The following is a 22,916-nucleotide window of genomic DNA, read 5'->3' as shown; positions in this document are numbered from 1 at the left end:
ACAGCAAAGCTGGCGGCCTCCCCCTGTTTTCAGTTAATGTAACCCGATGCTGCCTCCAGCTCAAACAAAATTTATTATTATTCTCAAAAGAACCTAAAAGAAGCTTTCAAGCATTTTTTTAAAATTGAAATTTGGATCATAATTAGGAAGTGTCTCTTCAAATAAAGGAATGGATTCGTGGATACGGCTCTAACTACTGGCTAACTTCTGCTCCCTAAATATATTCAAGAGACTCCTCATTTTTCAGATTTTGATCACCAGAGGTAAAAGAAAATTATTCCTCTTTAATAAATCAAAGGAGGTGACACTGAAGTCAAGTAAGACATATCAGACGTTACTGTGTTCATTAGAGCTTTTGAGCTTGTAGCTCGAAGGTGTTAAGGCCGTGTGTCAGTGTAATACATAATTATGGACATGTTTCTTTGAGCTGGTTTCCTTTCTCAAATAGTTTAACAAGAAATAGAAATACCTCCACTTTATGAAAATGCTGAAGCTTTTTATAATGCTGAGAATTAAAGGTGATTTTTATTTATGCATGCCTTGTTAATATTAGTCCACTTAAAACAGCAGCTATAGCAGAGTCCATAAAAGATGACACGCTAATAAAAGTAATCTAGACCCTGCTTGCCGTGCACTGAGAAGCGAGTGTGTTATTTTCATGCAGTGGCAGAGAGAGGGGCAGTATATTTATAGGAGGACGCTTTTTTCCAGGCTGTCATCTGAAAGGAAGAAAATCTCTCCCTGTTTTCTTCCTGCCTGATTTGAACTAATAAATGTGCAGCTGTAAATGTCCGTGTGTAACCGTGACAGATGGGTGTGATGAGATTGGGCTTAACAGACTGTGTTTCCTCTCATCTTCCCCCCCTTCCTTTGTGGGAGTGTACGGATTCGGTTTGCCTGTCAGACGTGTTTGATCAGAAGTAGTCTGCTGAGATTCTTTGCTTTGAACTAAATCACAGCTGTGGCAAGTTTCTTTTCTCTTGTTTAGGTCAATACCTTATGGAGGCTATACTCTACTCACAGAATAGCTGGAACATGGTGGGTACATTTTATATGTGGGGGTGGATTTCATGCTGCTTCTTAGAATTATGGGGTTATGTTTGTCAGTATAGATCACAATCTGTAGATCTGCGTAGCTATAAATATCCGTCCATGCGACTGTGCTGCTGCCGATGTACACAAGCGCGTCGTTGCTCATGCTCTGTCACATTTTCGAGCTCTGACAGGTGTACTCTCTGATGTGTGCTGTTTGCCACACTTTCAGGCGAAAAGGACAAGCCGGTTCTGGACATCAGGGGAATGTTATGAATTTATTATGCGAGCCAGACGAGTGCTGCTGCTTTACTCGTCTTCATGAGCCTGTCGCTAGTCTGTTTTGAATTATTCATCTTTTTTTAAATTTTATTTTCTTGGAAAACATTGATCACAGAATCAGGGATCAGCTCGCCTGCCTGACAGCACACTGTCACAACCTCTTTCACCTTTTTCAAAGACAGCCCTGCCTGCTTCCTTTTGCCTCCGTCAGCCTATTGTATGCATCCATACTGTAGGTTTCCTTCAAAGAACTTCTCTGCATCTCGCTTTTGTTCCACAATCAAATCCTTCACAACCAATCCCTCATCAGAACCACTTTCAGTTTATCTCTCGACTCTCTCAGTGTGAGGAAGGCAGCATCTGCATCCCAGAGTAAACAGTTTCAAAAGAGCCTGTGAATAATTTGTATGTCTGACTGTAGCTGTGGTTCAGTCTGTTTGCACGGATGAGGTTTTTATCTTTTTTTCTTCCTCTCCTCCTTCTTTTTTTGGTGTGGCACAGTGTGTGCCTCTTACTCCATCCAGCATGCTGTTTCATCCCGGTACATCCGATGCTGAGTTCCTGTGTGATGCCAGAACAGATCTATGTTTAATGCGCAGGCAGGACCCAATTACTGGGTGCCCAAAGCTATACCTAGAGACTTTAAAGAGGTCCCTTTGCATGGCAGATAAAAGGCCGCGATGCTGTAATCTGCCTCGGACTCGGTGAGATGGCGAGGCATGGTGATCTCCTTTAAGGACACTCATTGCTCATCCCTCGCGCTTGTACCGTGGACAGTTGTTTGTTCGCTTTGGGGGTAACCCCCCCCCCCAAAAGAGTTATTTGAGGTCTCTCTTTTTTGGTAATGCGTATTTTTCACAGACTTAAAATCGGAGATGACTGTCTCCAGCCTGAACACCCCTTCACTTTGGTGCCTTCATCCCTCTTTTCCTTGAGGCCTTTAGGGAGAGCAGCTGAGTCACTCTCTCCTCCCTCTCTTCATCCTCAATCTGCTCTTGCTCCTCCTTCCTTCTGTTTTCTCTCACTAAGCCTTCATCACAGGAGCTGACAACCTGTGTCATTGTCGACGCCATAGAAAGCCTCATCTGAGAGCCTGTACATGTTTTTTTCTTGCATTTTTTTTTGTAGCAGAACTTATGTGTACCTTACAATTTCATTGTCAGTATGTAAGTGTTCAATTAGGTGCTCAGAGCTGTTCTATGGGCAACGGCAGCAGCAACACAGTCAGTGACAGATTCTCTTTTGAGTTCAGATTTACAACAGAGAGATAAGAGAGTGTGGCTGTCAACCACACACACACACACACACACACACACACACACACACACACACACACACACACACACACACACACACACACACACACACACACACACACACACACACACACACACACACGTTTGCGGTCCACGTTCCTCTGAAGTGCCTCACTTTTGACAAATCCATTTCTAAGGCTCTCTTTCTTCTGTGGCTCTGTCAGGATGTATAATCCCTCATCACCTTCCCTAAACCATTTCACATCTCTGCTTTCTGTTTTTATCTGTCACCCTGTAAAAAAGAAAAAAAAAGAAAAAAGAAAACTAAAAAGAAGAAGCTCTTTTATTTCTATTTATAATTTCATCTTGCACACTCTGCTCCTTTCTTGTGCTCAATAACTGCTTTCCTTTCCTCTCGTTTCTCCTCGTTTTCTTGACGCCTTTGTTTCGTTTTCCTCATGGTCAGCGCCTTCTTCTCTTTCCTGCCACTTGACTTCTTGAGTCCTTTTATCAGGCAGCTTACTGCCACATTAGTTAATCTCTCAGAAGACGTGGCACAGATACAGAACATTCTGCTTCTTCTGCTTCGGCTCAAAGCTACAAACAAGAGTTTCTTTCCAGACTAAACATCCCCTCCTAGTGCGCACAAATCAAATAAAGGGATGAGCGAATAAATTTGGGATTTAACTTATGAATGATTATCTCCACAAGTTTTGTGCAGGGATTTGTGTGTTAGTAAAGCTTGAAGATTAATCAACAGTTAGCTGCTGTGAGACTCTGCGCCATGCAGATTCAGTGCCAGCGTCGATGCTCAAGATCCTCATAATTGCTTCCGAATTCTTACTGCAATTAACGCTCTCGGATAATTACACCAAAATCCCAGACCACGCTATTCTCAAATTATTAGGCTCGGCGCAGCAGGAAAGAAGACACTCGCTCACAGCTCCAAACGGCACACAGTCGTTTTATTCGCTGCTCTTTTCATTCATGCGAAGACTGTAAATTGTGGGCAAAATAACGAGATTTAGTTAAAGTATTTTTTGTTTATCAGAATCAAAAACACACTTTAACCGAGGCTGCTTTTGACTGTCAGCCATCCCCAGTTTGGCGCTCGCCATTGCCGTCTTAGCCGAAGTGAGATTAAAGCTGAGTGGAGGAGAGATGGGAAGGGGACCGGGCGGCGTGGCAGTTCCCATCGGCACGGGATTAGAGGGTGGGACTGCGAAGTAGGCCATACAAACAGGCTCAGCTGAAATATGGACAACAGGCCATAACATAGACAGAGCTGGATGGCCCAGTACATTTCATCAGCATGTCATTACGCTGTAATCCCGTTCAGGCCAGCGGCTATTCTTGCTGCATGTGTGTCAGACAGGGATAATTACTGGCCAGGAACACTTGTGGATATTTCTGCGTCATTTTCACCTTAATGTAGACTCACACTGATGTCAGATGTGCCCTATTTTATCAGGAAATGCGTTCTGGAGCAAAGTCGCTTTGCTCGTGTCAAATATCTGAAAGAAAAATGATCAATTCTAGCGTTTGTTTGCAGTTAAGGGAACAAAGCACTGACGGATAACAGCTGTGGAGATGCCACTGGTCTTGGTGTATTTCTCTTTTTTAAAACAAGGCTAGCTGTCAACGCTCTGTTTCTGCAGCACAGGTTTGTGTTGTATTCATTACTGAACGTAAGACGAGAGTGAGAGCTGGGTCTGCTCGCTGCTGTGGAATGAGCTGCGTAGAAATTCTTTACAGAAAAAGATATTAATATAGATGAGTGAACTCGTGGTTACTTCTGATAATCTCTCACATTTAATGGTCGACTCTGAGGAACGAGACGAGAAAGATATTCAGCTGTATTTTTGTTATTTAAATAGGCATATTTAGATGATCTTCCTCAATGTAGTGTGAAACGATAGCAACACTGAAAATATCCAAATTGGCAGAAACAGAAACTGAGATTGTGGATCCTTAATTTAAAGCAGATGTTAGTTATGAGCTGTTGATTTGGATGCAGATGACCTTTTATGACCTACCCTGCTGGAGCAGCAGCCTAATGAGACGCGTTACATGGAACAGCAACATCTTACAAAATATCAGTGACAACGATGAGCTGGTGCAGTTTAGAAACAGGGAGGTCAGGAATGCCAGACAGCGCTATCGTGGAGACACAGAAAAAACCTCCTGGTTGCAAATTATTGTTCACGTATGGTTTTAATGCCTTATTTCACATAAGCCATGTCAGCCTTATGACTAGTCCGTAAAAATGCAATTAGGATATCTGCAAAGAGCTGACAAAGCACACGGTGCAGTGAGCTTTACTCTGGAGGTAGCCTAATATATCACATCTTTAAGTTATATTTACTCTGGGTCTGTCTTTGCGTTTTCCAATATCTTGTTACACTCGGTAGTCCCAAATAAAATGTAAATATATAATAAAATATTTTATTCGATCGTGACACTTAAGATGATGAAAGTACAGTTATTGTCACTGATGACACACTACCTAATTTGAAGTGTGAATTTGGTGCCAGCAATAGCACAATAATAGTGAGACAGCTCATATTAAGGGAAGGGACAGCTCAGTAGGTAGAGTGGTCGCCCCCATGATCGGAAGGTCGAGGGTTCGAATCCACTGAATGGCTACCCTGAGGTACCCCTGAACAAGGTACCATCCCTGTACACTGCTCCCCAGTCGCTGGATTGGTGGCTGCCCACTGAGTGAGTGGGTTAAGAGTAATTTCCCCATGGGGATCAATAAAGTTTACATTACTATTATTATTACAACATAAGTCAAATGTAAAAATATCCTTGGTGCTTACATTTTTACTGTAGCAATAACTAAATTAACCACCTTGTTACTCTTTGGGGCCTGCTCATTACTGTCTTAACATTCACTTTTACTACCATGTTACAGCATCTGTAATTTGCATCCACCGTTTGCTCTTCCTGTCGTATGGAGTGCAACCAGTGAGCACTCAAGCAGTGCTTGACTGAGTCATTAGTTTAGTTTTGGGTTGCACATCACCAGCTGCCCTCCCTTCATAGCCTTGCTGTACTCCACAGTGTGTTTTTGTTGTTTGCACCTTTACACACATACATTTTGTTTGTATACTTTTTTTAAAACATATTTTTCATGGTACTTTATTGATTAGAGGTTGTTGAAGTAGTCCTGGGATGCTGACGCTGCTCTTGCTCTCAGACATGTCCGGGCTTGTTTTGTTGTTGCGTGCTCTATGGAACCTAAGCACAATGACATTCCAATACGACACTTTTTTAGCACACAAAAGTTTACGACAGTATTATCGTGACACAGGCACTATATGATAACTAGTAGTTCACCACATCGCATCTTTTAAAAGTCCTTACTTCTCTTTCTCACTTCCACCATGCCCTCCTCAGCATCAGGACCGTGTGATGCCAGAACTTTAGGGGGGCAGCCAACATCTCTGACAGCCAAAGTCACCTCCACAGTGTGCAGTAGGCTCAGTGTTGTCACTATGCAAACTGCGCATCTTTGAAGATGAGGACATGTCACTGAACTTCTGTATTCAAGGTGAAGCCTCAACACTCTCTGAGTGTACCTGTTTTCAGGGTTTCGGCTTTCTCTATTAGGTAAAGCAGTGCTGAGTGTCTGGGGTCCACAAGCTGTCTGAGTGTCTGTCATGTGTCTGTCATCATCATCAATCATGCTGACTTGCTGTTGCTGTCTTCCAAAAATGTCAGCATCAAGCTGCTATCAGGATTTATGCATCTGTCCCATGAGTGAATTAAATCCTCAGCTCCAGTTATGCTCATGCGTTAGATACCTAATTTGAAAAGTGATGAATGATTCAATTTATTTCAAAGAGTTTATCACAGAAGCAGCCCAGGGAAAAGTGACTTTTTTTTATATCATTGAAATAAACTCATTTTACCCTGCCGAGTTTACAAGGATAAAAGTGATGAAGCAGCTGTGACTTATGTTTTTACAATAACAAGGGATTAAATCATCTTTTTTTTTTTAATCAGAAAATACAAACCCGCAGAGAATTACAGTGTGATTTGGCAGTTCCTCTGAGTCCGATGTATCCTCATCGTGTGTTTTGGATGACTGCATAAAACCTGCAACCCGGAAAAAACTTGTGATTAAACATAATTTATCTAAATGATTTTACAGCAAAGGTTTTAGATATTTTTCATGAATGTTGGAGGAAACTTAAAGAGTCAAAGAAAAGTGAATATTGAACTTACCAACCACAAGTGTCTGCTTAAAATGTTTAAGCTTGTTCTGAAAATGTGCTACCAATTATTCCTTTCTCTCGCCCTCGGGGTTTAGTGTAGCAGTTTGACTCCTTTCTGGTCAGGAAAAGCTTGAACGCTCCAACTGGAGGGAAACTGGTGCCTCTGTGAGTGATGCTTGGGTGCTGCCTAATTAGGCTTTTGACAGTTCATATTAGACTGGCAGAAGCTCAGTCAGCTGCTCTCCTCTTGAAAGTTGCGGATGGATGGCTGTAGGAGCTAACGCGGTATGACTTGCAGCTATCGTCTCCGTCTGTCTCTCTGCTTGTAACAAGCGCGTCCCTCACCTGGGACGTTCAGCAACACAATGGCTGATCTGCGTGATTCTGTCAGTGCCTTTCAGAGACGTCTCTTCTTGCTTTATTACACATATAGAACAATCTTCACCCCACTGCTGTTGAGTGATGAATTATGAATAGACGTGAATCCAGCTGCACTGCTGCCCAGGTCTGAGGATTACTTTCAATACACACCGCTCCCCTCGCCGCCTCGCACTGGTAGTCAGACTTCGTTTTCAAGGGACCTCCAGGGTATTAGATTGCCATCTGAAACTCTAACCCAATCACATAAAAACTTTAAGAAATTAATCTCCATTACAGATGCAACTAATTCACTAGTGGGTGAAAAAAATCTGGCTAGTCTTGAAGTAAGAAAACACAACATTGATCTCTGTCTAAGTGTGCGGCACTTGATGCTTCTCATAACACTGCAGATGGAAAATGGCAAATTAGTCTGTTGAAGTGTATAAATATAGAAACCACCTCTGCTTTGCTGAGTAATGTCCAGGTGTGCTACTCAGCAGTTAATATCTTGCTCCAGGCAAGTCGTTACAAGCCAGTTTCAACTGACACAGTTCACAGATTTTTCATTTCCTAACTCAGACTCTCTTCACCAGTCCTGCAGCCCGGGCTAGTAGCAGCTGTCTGCTTAGCATCTACATTTATAAAATATGAACATTAGGCTGCCAACTAGCACAGGACATTACTGTTTAGACAGCTAGCTGACTAGCCGTGCACATGTTCTGTGTATGCTGTATATAGCTACACAATATGCTCCTTATTTTCTACACAAGTGGCATCACTGCTTACACGACATCATTTCAGCCTTTCCGTCTAGAAGTAAGAGGGAGCTGCAGTGCTTATGTGACCCCTTTCAGATAGTTCTTGACTCCTGATCGTGCTTGTAATTGGCCCACTTGATGAACAGGCAGCAGGCAGTGAAAGGGAAGTTGAGAGGACAGGGATCCTTTTAATGAATCCAATGAGAAGGACATGGAGAGCCTGCAGGCTTCAAGAAGGATTAAAGCAGGCGCCAGCAGTTTTTTCCCTTATGATGCTTCCACGAGTCTCTCAAACCAGAGGGGGAAGAAAAGTGTTGAAGTATGTACAATTTACATCTTTTATAGACACCCCACCTTTGCCACAACTTGATTTTTAGCTGCTTTCTATTCAGCGTTTATGTTGTAAACAGAGTTGTTGTAAAGGTCAGAGTCCCTTACACACTAGGATTTTAAGATACACCTCACACACACTCCCCTGCAGATTGAGGACAGTGGGAGCGTGAGTGAATATGCATGCATGTCTGTTTTCGTATCTCTGTGCATTCGACCATTTTCGTGCGTAAATTGGAACACGCAAATCTCTGCGTGTGTGTATGTGAAGTGCAAAGAACTGCAAGCGTGTGATGTGTGATGCCAGCCTAAAATGCCCCATCTCTGCCTCTCGTCTCTGAATGTGGCAGGCAGTGTGAGAGCGACCGAGAGCCGAGCCAACTGGCATGGAAAGAGCCTAGATTGAAGTGATGGCTGGTGACACTGCAGACAGGCCAGCCAGTCAGGAAATAGATGCCAGCAGAGACACAGATCACACTCACCTCCACCTTCGAAGAACTTCTGGCTCTTGTCTCTTTGTCCTCTGTAAAAAAAAAAACCAACCCCCCCCCCCCAAAAAAAAAAACAGGCAATATAGATTAAACAGCTTTAGTTTTGCATTTATGGGAGAAATGACCTCAAATTAAGAGTCACAGTTAACGTCTGCTGCCAACAGAGTAGCTAGTAATAATTTGAGCTTGTGAATATTACTCTTATTAACCTTTGACCTCAAGTTTTATTCATGCACAGAAGGAAAAAAAACCCTCTTTCCTGAGGGACTGGAGTCTGCATCATGATTTATTACTGCTTACTTACGTTTTTTATGGGATGACGGTCCTGAAATTACCCAGGATTTGTTTATTTCGCTGTGAGAAAAGAGACCAGATGATGAATTGTCACTGTTTGTACAAGGCGGGATCTGCTTTATGTGATTTAATTGGTAAAGAGGGGGGAAAAAAACCCCAGCAGTAGTGCTCGGCGTTATATTGGCCCAGGTTCTCTATTTCACAGCATAATGGAAACAGAAGAGAGCGTTATACAGTAATGGGTTGCATGTGTCATGCATACTAAACAATCAAACTGGAGCAAATGACAACCAGCTATTTGCTCTGAAGCTACAGAGAGACAGTGGATGTTTCCAAGTCATTACGTCTAGCATTTGATCAGGGAGCTTTCAAGGACATGAATCTCATAGTTAAATGGCCCGTGACGCCTTCAAACTGGATTGTCTTATTGTATCAACTTACTAGTAATTGCCAGACACAATCAGGGCGGCGACCAAATTCTACTCATGTATTTTTTTTAAAGGTAAAAACAGTCGTGAAAGATCTGGACAAGGACAAATTAACGTTTTTGTTCTCCTCGCTGAGCACAAACTGTTAGTCCTCCCAGTTCCCCCAATTATGTCTTCTCTTTCCTGGTGGTCTGTCACTTCTCATCCCTGCTGAAGTTGTGTAACTAGCCCGAGAGGCTGCTCCAGGAGGGGTACTGCTGGTTGACTGACACAGTCTGATCACAAGGGCTTAAAGAGAGGTTGGCCATTTAATAGGCTAGCTGCCAGTGGCAGCCTGCCTATGCGGAAAGCAGGCCGAAAAGACAGACGGGTGACCGACTAGTGTCGCTCCACTGTGAAACCCATGTCTGTTGGTGGAGAACAGCAGAGCCAGAGGGGTTCCAGATGTCTCCATCATTTTTTTTTCAGTTGTGTTCATAATTACATGTTTGTCGATTAATAACACGATCACAGTTAGAAGAAGATTCAGACAATGGGAGGTTCATTTGTAGATTTTTAAGTAGACAGTTTAACTTGAGACATGATAACAAAGCCTGAATTTAATTAAATTTGAGTTACTAAGCAGAGTTTTATTTATATTTCAAATGATTATTATTTTTGTTTTTGTTTCCAGTTCATTAGTTTTCAGTATTAGTTTTAGTTTTTATTATGAGGAGCACATTTTTCAGAATTTGTACAGTAATTGAGTATTTGTGCACTTTTTGAAGGTATTCAGTGTTTTGTTGCTATAACAATGTTGATTGTTCAATAAACCTCAGCCAGCTTCATACAGTGTGTGTATGTGACCGCTGCAAAGCATGTCCCTCTGCATTACAGTGATGGCCTGTGGCCTCTCAGAGATTGGCATCGAATTTAATGTTCTTTGGAGCCACAGATCCCTTTGTGTTAAATCAAAGTGACTGCGCTCGGAGGGCTCAGATTGTGTGGGAGTGTTTGTGTAGGGACCCCAATATTTGTTTTAACCTTCAGCTGTGAACATGCCTCAGTACAAACTGATAAAATAGAAAACCGGGTCAGAGCCTGTCACGATAGTGTGTTTGTAAGGCATCGTAGCCCCCACCTGTTCTCTCATCTAAACTGAAAAACATCACAGAATGAAATACCTTCAGTGCAGTTTGACGTATAATAAAATTAGAAAAAGATGCAAGTCCAATCAACTGTGAAGAAGCATTATCCTCTGTAACGAATCTGAGCGAGGACCGGACAGTAACTCTGTGTTCTTCCAAGGACACAAAATAAAATATTGGGGATCCTTTTTTTGCCACCAAAATCCTCGTAACTGTCTACTTCATGGTCTAAACACCTTTAGCTCTCACTGAATGATATGAAATGCATGTTCCATATCTGAATGTCGACAGATGCATCTTTGTCATGCATACTTTTGAACATTCAGACACGATGTTTGACTAGTTATCATTATTAATTTCCTCATTAATCATGCTAATAATAACAGATTTGCAGCGCTGTCCATTTTGTTCTATGCTACACTTTGTCCTTTTTTATGTAAATAAAAAGCCAAAACTTTATTATTATGTGTCAGTAGACAGAGGAAACACAAAATGCTGTCATCTGTTTACTTAATACATGGACCGAGAGGCAGGTTGCTATAAGGTATTTCTTTGAAGCTAAGATGCATCATTAAAGTTTAAAACTCTTTTTTATATCAGCTCAAGTATAAAACCAGTAACTGACCAATAATAATATTTTTGTTTCTCTATGTCTTTGGTTATGTAGCTATTTTAGCTCCAGGTAAGGTCAAAGTTTCCATGTCAGTGGGTCATGACCACGCAGCATAACGTCATCAATTATTTACCTCCTGGTTGTAGAAGCCTTTACGTCCATAAGCCCTGAAACAGGTCTCTCTTATTAAAGATTCATGGCACACATTCTTAATCACCCCTTTGTGTCCTTCGGTTTCAACGTTCATGCTTTGCATAGAACAGAAATGAAATTTAAGAATCTCCCTGTAACCCATTATAATAATGAGAGTCTTATTTGGCACCTTTAAACTAGTGTTTCATATCAATCTGCATCCGATGCTGAGGTGTAATGGAAATATTCGACATGACCGATCAGTTTGTAATGCGGTGCCCGGCGATGAAATCGCTTTAAATAGCTGTTTGTTTACCATTTCTCTCATCCATTCCTCTTTTAGCCTCAGTGTCCACAGAAAGCCCGTGTGCTCGACCACGAAGAGGCGTTTACTCGCGCAAATAAACAGCAATTCTTCTTCCCAAGTTTGTAACTGCTTTTATATGAATGCCACAAATTCTCCACTCCAGCTTTTTTTCTTCGTCCTTGGCTGTGTCGGGTAGCGCGACCCTCCCGGTAACAATGATCCATCACTGTACTGCAAGGTGGAAGTTACAGGGACATTAGAGGGAACAAACAAGTCAGTCACATTTATCCCTGAGCTTTTTCTTGCTTTCCGAGTGTGTGTGTGAGTGCGTGTTTATTTGTGTGTTCCTTGGAACTTGCACTGCCGTGGTCTTCAGGGTTTCCCTGCACAGACTGATGGACACTGACGAAGGCTTCCCTCGGTGTAAATGACTAATGTGTTTTCTCTGGAGAACACTTTCAGCACATACCACACACACAGAGAGAGAGAGAGAGTTCTGCTTATATAAACCGTAATGAGTGGGCACGGTGAAAATCGGCGAGCGCAGCCATTTGAGGAGCTTTTGTGGATGTTATGCCTTGGCCTGTGTGTCTTTCTGGAGGGTGCCTGCTTACACCTACACACTCCAACACGCTTCCTGCTCATTTGTCAGCTGTGTCCTACACCTGCAGATAAGTCTGGCAGTCTCATCCTCTGCTCTGCTTCAGCTGGTTCTGATTCAGGGCCTTGCTGTAGGCAACACAAACACACACAGACTCTTCTTCTGCTGCAGCAAGAAGGACAGTGTTTACATTATGCCAATCAGCTTAAGTTGCTAGTTTTCAAGCTCTGATTGCTTTTGTATATAGAGAGACCAGGTAGGAGATGAGTCGGCAGTAAAGACAGTCAGTGAAATAAATCATGTTGTGGTTTCTGCAAGAAGAGGTGGTGGTGGGGTTGAGAAGTGGCAGAGCATCTCACCAAGCGTCCCCGCTGCTGTGGCCTCTGCCCACTCTAGTGTCTAATTATGGTGCTGTTGCTATCTAACCTGCATTTGGTTTTTTTCGAGCTAAAAGCCACACATCTCCTGCTACACCCCCGCTCTCTGGGTATGTGCGATGTCTCCGGTGGTAACTGGGCTGGAGTCAAAGACCACATGAATTCCGGGTCGCCTGCTCCGCCATCTGCACTTTAGAGACTCAGAGCTCAGGCCCATGCTTCTCTTCATCTCTAGACGGGGGACATCGGGCAAACGGGGGGGTTATTTACCACAGCTATGCGTACTAGAAGAAATCTGCATCACATTCTGAATTTTTAAAGTACAAAAATCATAAATCAAATCAACAAAATCTATCAACAAAAGCAAAACAGACATGATTAATAAGAGCTAATGGATTCGTGGACATAGACTAAAACAGTGTTTTCAGTGCTAACAACACGCTTATTATCATCCTAATATTTGGTAATTAGCACTAAACACATATTAGAGGTGAGCCTGCTGAGGGTCTTACATCCTGTGATCCACATATCTGGATCAAAATCAACAAGTTCTTAAACTCCATCCTGTGGTGATGTGTTAGTCAGTTTTAAATCATTAATATTTGTTCAAAATGTTGTAAAACATGCACCCGAAAAGACGACATACACCATCAGGATGTCAGACAGCTGGATACTGCACAATCAAATCTGAAACGTTTAATTATTTTAATACTGATTAAATTTGAGTTCAGTATAAAAATTCATTAAGTGTGGGAATGAGTCACCCTGAGAACTTAGGGGTCTTAGGAAGGTAGAAATGGAGACTCCAAAGCCAGTTAGCACATTTGTTTACATTAGCAGCAATAGCAGCAATAGCAGGGTCACTACCAAAGTCTCTTTAATGAAATTTTAATAACACCACATTCATTTTTGTCAGCTCCTGACTAAAGTCTGCTTAAAGCTGATTCCATGCCATTAAACAGACACGTCCTGAATATTGTAACGTGGCTCTTACTAGGCTGTGGTTAATTCATGTGTGTATTAGGGTGCTCCGGGTTCCCCCCTGAAAGTTTAATATTACATGTACCTTTGGTGCTCTTAAACATCAGAAATGATAGCTAGTTTCTAGAACTACCTTTTATTCAGAGCTTGGAGCCCTTCATTATTATTTCGATAGTTCGGGCTAAATTAAGTTGTTTTTTTTTTTCTTTTTGCATTTTCAAACAACACAGTGCAGAGCAGCACAGGATTAAGACATCGTCTGATTTTTACTTGCCTTCTGTATATTCAGCTTTCATGGCAGCACAGTTTGACTGTGTACTCATGCTTTTCATCTCCACAGGGACACTAACACGTGGTCTTGCATAAGCAAACTGCTGGCATTTTTCAGGTAATTTTTAATGACAAATAACAGATCATTCCTACAGTTTCCCACATTCCTTTAAAAATATTCAAGTATTAGTTAAATTCAGATCCAGCTGGAAGAACACTGTGTTTGCCTCTTAAATATCCATAGTTTGACATGTCAAAGTAGAAAAGGCATGCATGAATACAAAAGATTATGTCATCATGTGCAAAATCTAATACAAATTGCACGCTTTTGTAAGCTTAGATGTCCAGAAATATAAAGCTGGTGCAGCTAACAGTGCAGCGTTCTCAGGAAAAAAAATAAAATGAGTCCATCCCCCATGCATTTAAACACTGAGGCAACTCTGGAGTAGAACATGACTTCAGGCAGTGAAGTTTTTTTTTTTTTTCTAATAGCATGTGCTAAATGTTGCCTGGCAACAAAAATAGTAAAACAAAAGACAACTGACCACTTGTCAGTGCTATGAATGTGTGCACATGTTGCACGAACAATGTGTGAATGTGACAGGCAGCTGTGATGGTGGTAAGTAACAGGAAATGGGACCTAAATGCACCTACACCAAGCAGGAAAGGGAAGGGGGGTGGCAGAAAATTCTACAGGTATGAAGCAGAAAGGATGCCGTACACATCAGCAACAACGCAGATTAACTGAGCTTAAAATACGTGATAATCATTAGCAATATTTACCAAAGAGCTAATGAGCAGCGTCTCTGTAAACAGCAACAGCCATTAGGGGCGGGAAACTTACTGAAGCTATCTGGTGGACAGGTGCATTTGAGCTTGATATGAAAAACAGGAGACTGGGAAGGACAGCGTTTCAAGGATGGGTGGAGGGAGATGGTGCAGCCGTTGCCACGACAACATTAAACACCTACAGTATTGTCCTTTGGAAGCTTTGCGGTTCATATCAGAGCTGCATATTGATTCTGTCTGCGAGGCGTAGCTGATGTATCTCAGCTTGTTGAACATCCTCTGACTTCACAGATGAGTGTTTACATAACTGAACTTTACTGAGCATCTCACTGACAGCCCACGTATCCCATGGACCGGGTATTTTAAACCCTTCGGTTACTTTACTGACTCTAAAATAGTTCAAACTGGGACACGATCACATTAGCACCGCTGTTCACAAGTTTTTTTCTCTTCCTTTGGGGTCCGCTTTTGGAAGTCCTCCGTCCTCTTTAAAGTTTCTGTTTTACTAGTGTCGCTATTAATGACTCACGCCAGTACAATAGTGATCAGTTTTACAACTTGGCTTGGTGAGAAACCACAAAAATGTTACTCTTTTTAAAAATTCAGGGTGAAGTGAGTTATGAGTTACGAGGAAGAGTTGCTGTCAGTCACAGCTTTGTCAAGAGAAGCCACTCTTTAGCCTGAGCAGCAGCTTCACTGTAGCTCGTGTCATTGAAATAGCCGAAGGTCAGCGGGGAACATAATAGTGCATAATCAGAGAGATGTGACACTGACTGTGCTCGGTGACTTTATATTTAAAACTCGTGGCATTACACAATTACTGCTATTAAAATAGAATCTCTTACATTATAATATTACCTATAGGAAAAAAATAGCCTGTGAGAGTAAGTTTGTGTTAATAAAAGCAAACACTTGTGTGTTTCCTGCTGTTCATTTACATGTGAGTGTAGTAGCTTTACCTTATTGGTTAATAATTATCTCCACCACTGAACAACCATGACAAAATTTCACTTTAGCCACAAAGCTAACCATTGCACCATCCTCATTATACGGAAGGTTCTTAAAAATAGAAAGCAGAGCTCCTTAGCAGCTGACAGCCATTTTTTTTTATCACCCAGCAGAAAACCATGCTAATACAGCCACAGTGTAAAGGCCATGCTGTCTGCCCCTAAGCTAGCTGACCTGACTGACACTCCTATAGGTCTGGGTACCAGTGCTGTGCAATACTGCAAATTTTGATATCGATCCCATACTAAGTAAATACAGAGCCATTATTGCAAATATCAATACCGATACTTTTAACTTATGAAGGCAGCTTGTGTAAGAGCAGTGTGTTGTGACTTATGCAAATTTTAAAAACATTTTAATGAAATAAACATGGGTTCTTTGGAGACCTGGAATGTAAATGTGCATGTCTCTATAGGGGTTAGTGTAGATTCTGTTGTTTAAATGGGTTTTAGGCCATAACTAACATAGATGTCAATGTCAACACCTATATCTGGGTTCTTTGAAGACAGTAGAGTGCACACTTCTCTATCCACCTGCTGTTGACTTATGGTGCATTCTCTGGCCAGGGGCCTCTGGGCTTATTAGTGAATGACTGCTACCAGATATGGGTAAAGCGTGGCTATGTGACTGACAGAGAAATTGGAGACATTTTAAAAGTGGAGGACTGAGGACAGTAGGACTCTAGGGAGGAAGTTTGTGGCTAATACTCTGGTGGTGAATACTGAAAGAAATATTTTTTTACTTTTGCAGACGAGGTGAGTTTTTACTGTTTTGCCTGCATGACCCTGGGTCACACAGCCAAAACATGTCAGACCAACTAAAGACATGCTTGGGATGACATAAAGTCCTTGAAATCATGCAGACAAGTGAAGCAATTCAATTAAGAGGTCTATATGATGTATAATTTTTTTTTCAAAAAAAGCAGTTCCATTCTGGTCAGCATGGAAGTAGGAAATAGGAAATAGGAAATAGAAGCAGCCTTCAGTGAGTGCTTGCCAACTTAAAAAGTCATATTCTCCTAAGTTTTGTAAAGATCAGAGTCGAATGTTGGACCATCAAATGAAGTAAGATGATTCGCATTACGTTAGCGGTGCTCTATTTTAAAACGGCATTGTTTATGTCTGTGCCTTGGGAACATCTGCTTTGCCAGGCGATTAAATCTCTTAATTCTTTGCCATTTTCTTGCTACCAAACCATCTGCTGCGATTTGTTTTCCATGCACAAAGTCTGAGCCACAATCTAAACACTACCCATGGGTGCAGCGAGAGTTCTTGCTCTAGTGTCTACTGAGCCTTGTTAGATCGCAGTGAATGACACAAAATTTCTGGGTCGACTGCAAAAGGCTATGTGTCAGGCTGTTGCGTGTGGGTGAGAGTGTGTGGGATGTTTGGTATATCGCTTTCTGTCACAGCGTCTTTGATGGTGGCTCTCGAAAAATCAGTGTCATTAAGTGAATTTTAAAAACAATGTGCTCATTTAGACCCGTCTCTTATCAGACCTTTCTATACACGTTTTCAGACGTGTAACTGTATATACTGGCAGGTGGAGTATTGGGAATAATCATCTGTCAGCTAAGATGCATTGTAAATTTTCCAAGAGGAAATAGGTATAAATAATAGGTATTGTTAAATATGCAATTGATGGCTTGTAAGAGATGGTACTGTTTATGCGTGGCAAACTAAAGGTAGCTTTTGATCATCTCTTAACACACAGTTAGCGTCACAATTCAGGTACTAAAACAAGGTGAAATATGGAGTTGCTTTCCATCCTACTTGTTAGTCTTTCACAATGGGTTTATAAAGGATTACCAATCTGCTGTCAAAGCATCAGCAGATAGAAACGTTGGGTGGGAGAGAGGGATTGTGCACGTGCATGTGTGTGTGTCATATGAAACCACTAGCAGATCAGGCTAGACAAGCTCCTCTCATGATAAGCCTCATGCCTCAGAGACTCATGCAGATGATGTGATGGGAGTTATACTGAAGCACCCAGTCGTGGCCTACAGTGCGAGACAGTGTCGGGCTTTTACTCAAAGACTCTGGGGTGGATATACTGTGCTTTATGTCTATTGATTATTCAGTGTCGCTTTGATGTTTTAGTCACTCTGTTCACTTGCTTGTGTTTTCTACTACAGAGCGTTAGGTAGCTGTTAGTGTTCTGCTTCATAATATACACTTTATGTGTGCCATTTCAGGTATTTGCTGTTAAAGACTTTTGAGAGCCCACAATCACTTTAGCTTTTCATGCATTTTAAGATTTCTCACACGGGGTGCTTTTAATACAACAGGTTCTCCATTTCCCCGTTTTCATTTACAATGCATGAGTTTCATACAGACAGGCTGGGGAGCAATATACCCTAACCATCATATATCAAATTGAGTCATGGCTATTAGGGTTTTTGTGCCACGGCAAGTGATTATTAAACCAGTAAGCTTACAATGCACAGTCGGCCATTGTAAGCCAAACTGCTTCAACTCAATGCAGAATCAGTCCTTTGAGGATTATCTTGGCGCTCTGGCTTTAATTTCACTGCTGTGTCGGGTCAATTAGAGTTTGTAATTGTAATTCCGCTCATTTAGAGTGTTTGATCGCTGCTGTTTAAAGAGAGCTGACGCTAATGAATTTCTCTCACTATCTGTCTTTTTGTCTCCCCTCTCTTTCTGTTCTTGCCTTATTGGGTTTTTTTCCATCTAACTCTTTCTATCCCTCCTTCTCGTTTTGCAGGTGTCTGGCTCAGTGATTCGACCCCAGACAGGAGACGAAGGGAAAGGACGAAAGGATGGCCACGAGGGCCAGCCTGGGTCAGGATGTAGGCTGGCTGCTGCCTTTCCTTTTCTTCTTACTAATGATCACAGTGTCACCTGCCCAAAGCCAAGGATGTCCCCAGCGCTGTGAGTGCATTGCTAAGCTCAAGACTGTGTCTTGTTATGGTAAACGCTTGTCTGCACTGCCAGATGGAATCCCACTGGACACCAAGATCCTGGACTTGAGTGGGAATAAACTGCGTTGGGTAGAACACGGAGACCTGCTTCCGTATTCACGTCTCGAAAAGCTAGACCTGAGTGAGAACATGATCAGTGTCCTGGAACCAAATGCTTTTTCTAGCCTTCAGAACCTTAAGTCGCTTTCACTGAGGGGTAACCAACTGAAGCTGGTCCCAATGGGAGCTTTCTCCCGTCTCTCCAACCTAACTTCATTGGACCTTAGTGGGAATAAGATTGTAATTCTGTTGGACTTTACTTTCCAAGACTTGAGAAGTTTAAAGAACTTGGAGGTCGGTGACAATGATTTAGTTTATATCTCTAACAAGGCCTTTCTGGGTTTGGTGGGACTGAAGGAATTGACAATTGAGAGGTGTAACCTGACTTCGGTGTCCAGCCAGTCTTTGTCTTACCTGCATAACCTGGTGACTCTGCGGCTCCGCTACCTCAGTATCTCTGCCTTAGAGGACCAAAACTTCCGGAAGCTGGGAAACCTGAGGGGCCTGGAGATTGATCACTGGCCCTTTTTGGAGTACATCTCTCCCCACAGCCTGCAGGGTCTCAACTTGTCCTGGCTGTCTATCACGCACACCAACATCACCTCTGTGCCCACCTCTGCCCTGCGTAGTTTGGCTCACCTCACCAGCCTCAACCTATCTTACAACCCCATCACTGTGTTGGAGTCCTGGGCATTGCGGGATCTCGTAAGGCTGAAGGAGCTGCATCTAGTCAAAACCAACCTGGCAGTAGTGCAGCCCTATGCGCTCGGTGGTCTAAGGCAAATCCGCCTTCTTAACCTTTCCTCTAACAGCCTGGTGACCCTGGAGGAGGGAGCCTTTCAGTCTGTCAACACTCTGGAGACGCTGCGTTTGGATGGAAACCCTCTGGCCTGCGACTGCCGCTTGCTCTGGATCCTTCAGCGGAGGAAGACCCTGAACTTTGATGGTGCCTCCCCGGTGTGTATGACACCTGTTGAAGTGCAAGGACGTGCTCTCAATGCTTTCTCTGATTCCGCTCTCTTTGACCACTTTACTTGTCAGAAGCCCAAAATCCGCAACAGGAAACTGCAGCAGATATCTGCCCGCGAGGGACAGGTAGTGTCATTTATTTGCAGAGCAGAAGGTGAGCCCACACCAGTGATATTCTGGATTTCTCCTCAGCGCCGCCGCATCACCACAAAGAGCAGTGGCCGCCTTACCGTGTTACCAGAAGGCACGCTAGAAATCCGCTACGCCCAGGTCACAGATAGTGGGACGTACATTTGCATAGCCAGCAATGCCGGTGGAAATGACACATATTTTGCCACACTTACAGTGAGTGGGCTGCCGCTGGATGCAGCCCTCATGGCCAACCGCACCTACTATGCTGGGGATCTTAATGACACAAATCTGAATGATACCAGAGTCTTCTTGAAGTTCACTCTGGACCTCAAGACGATCCTCATATCTACAGCCATGGGCTGTATCATGTTTCTGGGGGTAGTCCTTTTCTGTTTCATTCTGCTGTTTGTGTGGAGTCGAGGGCGAGGACAGCACAAAAACAACTTCTCGGTAGAATATTCTTTTAGAAAAGTGGACGGGCCTGCAGCCAGTGGAGGACAAGGTGGAGCGCGGAAGTTCAACATGAAAATGATTTGATTTGTTTTAGTGTTCTCTCCTCAGCGCTGATTAAAAGCACACATTAAAGTTGACTGCTGTGCTTGAAGAGCATCAACGTCAAATCTATAGGACATTTTATTCTTTGCGAGACCTTGATATATTTCTATAGCTCTTTCTTGTGTATTCACATTATTGTGCAGAGAAAAGCTATATTATCATCGAATATGTTTTAAACTCTTGAACAGACTGTTAAAAGACCAATCGGCAAAGTCCCATCTACACTATCTTCATGCTCCGACCAGCTCAGTCCTGCTTCCCTACGAGGAATTCTCCCCCGTTCATCTCAGAAGGAATATACCCTTCTCCTCCGTCTGCTCTGTCTACAAACCGGTGAATACATAATATTAGGGTGGTGCTCAATAAATGCCAAGGACATGCCAATATGTATTTTAGTAGTTCCAGCTATATACTGCATATTTAGACTAATTCACAGTCATAAGTTGAGCGCAACAATATATTCGCTCTGCTTGAAGACATTTTGCTGATGGTGGGTTTGTACAGAATATATTACACTTAGAGTACTCTCTGCAACACTGCCAATTCGACCGGAAAGCACCAAGTAATGTCACTATCAGTCCAAAGGCACGGCAAAAAGAAGTTTCACATCAATAGTTACGGCTTGAAGTTGTTTAAAATGACATTCTACAGATTTTTAGCTACAGTGGGACCCGGTCCACAGTGATGTGGTGACAAATCAGCACATGCCAATACACGTTTGCTAGTCAGATTTCCCATTGTTGTTCAGTAAAGAACTCCAGCTTCCTCCTAATCTGCAAACATGTGTATAAAATTAAATGCATGTACAGAGTTGGCTTCTTACTTTGAATAACTTGTATCATTTGTAAAGGAAACACTCATAGGGGTGCATAAGATGTATTATATATTTTGTAATTACGGACCTTGAAGTTCTTGTGGTCGTTTATAGTACTGTTGAGTGATTAATAAGGTTTTAATGTTATGCTGTTATTAAAGTGTTGAAGTCCCATTCGGAATGACTCATAACAGTTCAGTTAGAAGCGTTTTAATTTTTATTTAGTTTCGACTGAAACATACAACCCACTCCCCGAGCTTACTCACTCAGCAAATCATGAAGGGCATTTGCATCAAGTTTCACTTCTTTTACCTATTTGTAGCTGTACAAACAACACGAAGGCTTGTCTGGCCTGTGGCTGAAGAAAGTCTAATTGCATTTGAATCATTCAGTGTAAATGCTTAAAAAAAATCTTTGCAAAACTCTAAATGACACCAGCCAAAGTCATTTGAGGAATGCTGAATGATACAATCAACATCAAATAGCTGCATGATAACTGTGACTAACATTGATGCCTAGATGCTGATAAAAGAGGTCACCCGCATGCCGTTCTGCCCTCAAGGTCTATCTCATGATCTGTGGGTTTAGGGCTGGGACCCAATGTCATCATCACAAACCATTTATTTCTGTTTAGCTTTGACTGCTGATTTCTAACAGTGTTGTTCTGCTGCCCTCTGTTGACTAAAACGAGTATTGTACTTTTCACTATTTCTATAGTGCGAGCAGGGTTTTACTTACTACTAAGTAATTTTTTTTCAGTTTCTCAAAAGGCAAATGTGGAATTCAGCAATGTTCGACCTAAATCAGCGTTGGAATTAAAAATGAATTTATTGTTGCTCAACAGTATACCCTGCCTCTTCAAACAAACTGAGTCCCGTGTGTCAACAACATAGACACTGCACAACTAATTTTACAAACAAACTTATTAATACTGAACTTTGAATACATTCGTGGACCGATCTCACATCAGTTAGCCTTCCTGTTTGTATTTTTCAATATGTAAACACTTTGGTTTCAGTTGTAATTTTCTTTTCCTCCCCCCGATCCGTCCTGTAAATATGGAAACCACTGTGTATGAAAATTGTGCTATACTGTTTTGTACTTTACTGTTTTATAAATAATGAAGTACACTGTTTATAAAGCATGTGATATTATCTGCTACAATCATGTCTTGTCCCCTGTTCCATTTTAATAGCAGCTGGCCAGCGAATCAGTCTGTACGGTGGCGATCTCAGGAGTGTATCGATAGACCTGTGACCCACCCCCTAACCCCCTTTGAAATTTGTTTAGAAAATTCTGTGCTTTTATTTGCTTCTCTTTCCCCAGGAAGTGCTCATATTTTAATTTAAAAAGAAAGTTGCATCAGAACGATTGATGTGCTATCAGCACCACAAGTAAAGATATAGAGCTCAGCAGAAAGCATTCTTGTCCAGACTTGATCGATGAGTAAGCGTGATATAGTGTCTGGGGAGGGTTATTACTGTTCATTTTCTATGCATTCATCAAAAGTTACAAAAAATGAATTCATTTTTGTGAGCAGATAAAGTCAACTCTGCATTCACACTTTCAGATGTGTCTGTTGTGGGCTTTCAAGATTGTAACTGCTTAATCGTGTGGGTAAGATGACTTAATCCATGGCAGTGAGTGTAATATAAAACAAAATCAAGCCCCGTTAGTGTTCACTGGGTAAATGAATTCATTTTGTACTGATATGACCAGGTATCTGACTGATAACTGGTCATATAAATGACACATAAAGTTCTCAGTGTTTTAACAGTCAGTATACAGCTTCATACTCAGTAGGAGC

General features: G+C 42.1%; 1 protein-coding gene across 2 annotated transcripts in view; it reads left to right on the top strand.

Annotated features, from left to right (window-relative positions):
- lingo3a (leucine rich repeat and Ig domain containing 3a) overlaps nt 1-22,549 on the top strand; it is a 32,571-nt gene extending 10,022 nt beyond the window's left edge. The window contains exons 1-2 of one of the 2 annotated variants that reach the window (XM_039606423.1): nt 14,405-14,481; nt 18,384-22,549. In XM_039606423.1, the coding sequence (XP_039462357.1) occupies nt 18,439-20,277 (1,839 nt within the window). In that variant the 5' untranslated portion in view covers nt 14,405-14,481; nt 18,384-18,438 and the 3' untranslated portion in view covers nt 20,278-22,549. Of the gene's footprint in view, nt 1-14,404; nt 14,482-18,383 lie in introns of those variants that run through there. The other variant, XM_031726780.2, reaches the window with a different exon arrangement.
- The last annotated feature ends 367 nt before the right edge of the window (nt 22,550-22,916 follow it).

This window comes from Oreochromis aureus, linkage group 23 (assembly GCF_013358895.1).
Source record: "Oreochromis aureus strain Israel breed Guangdong linkage group 23, ZZ_aureus, whole genome shotgun sequence".
Taxonomy (NCBI): domain Eukaryota; kingdom Metazoa; phylum Chordata; class Actinopteri; order Cichliformes; family Cichlidae; genus Oreochromis; species Oreochromis aureus.
The sequence above is the reverse complement of the archived record's forward strand: the minus strand, read 5'-3'. Positions and strand labels throughout refer to the sequence as shown.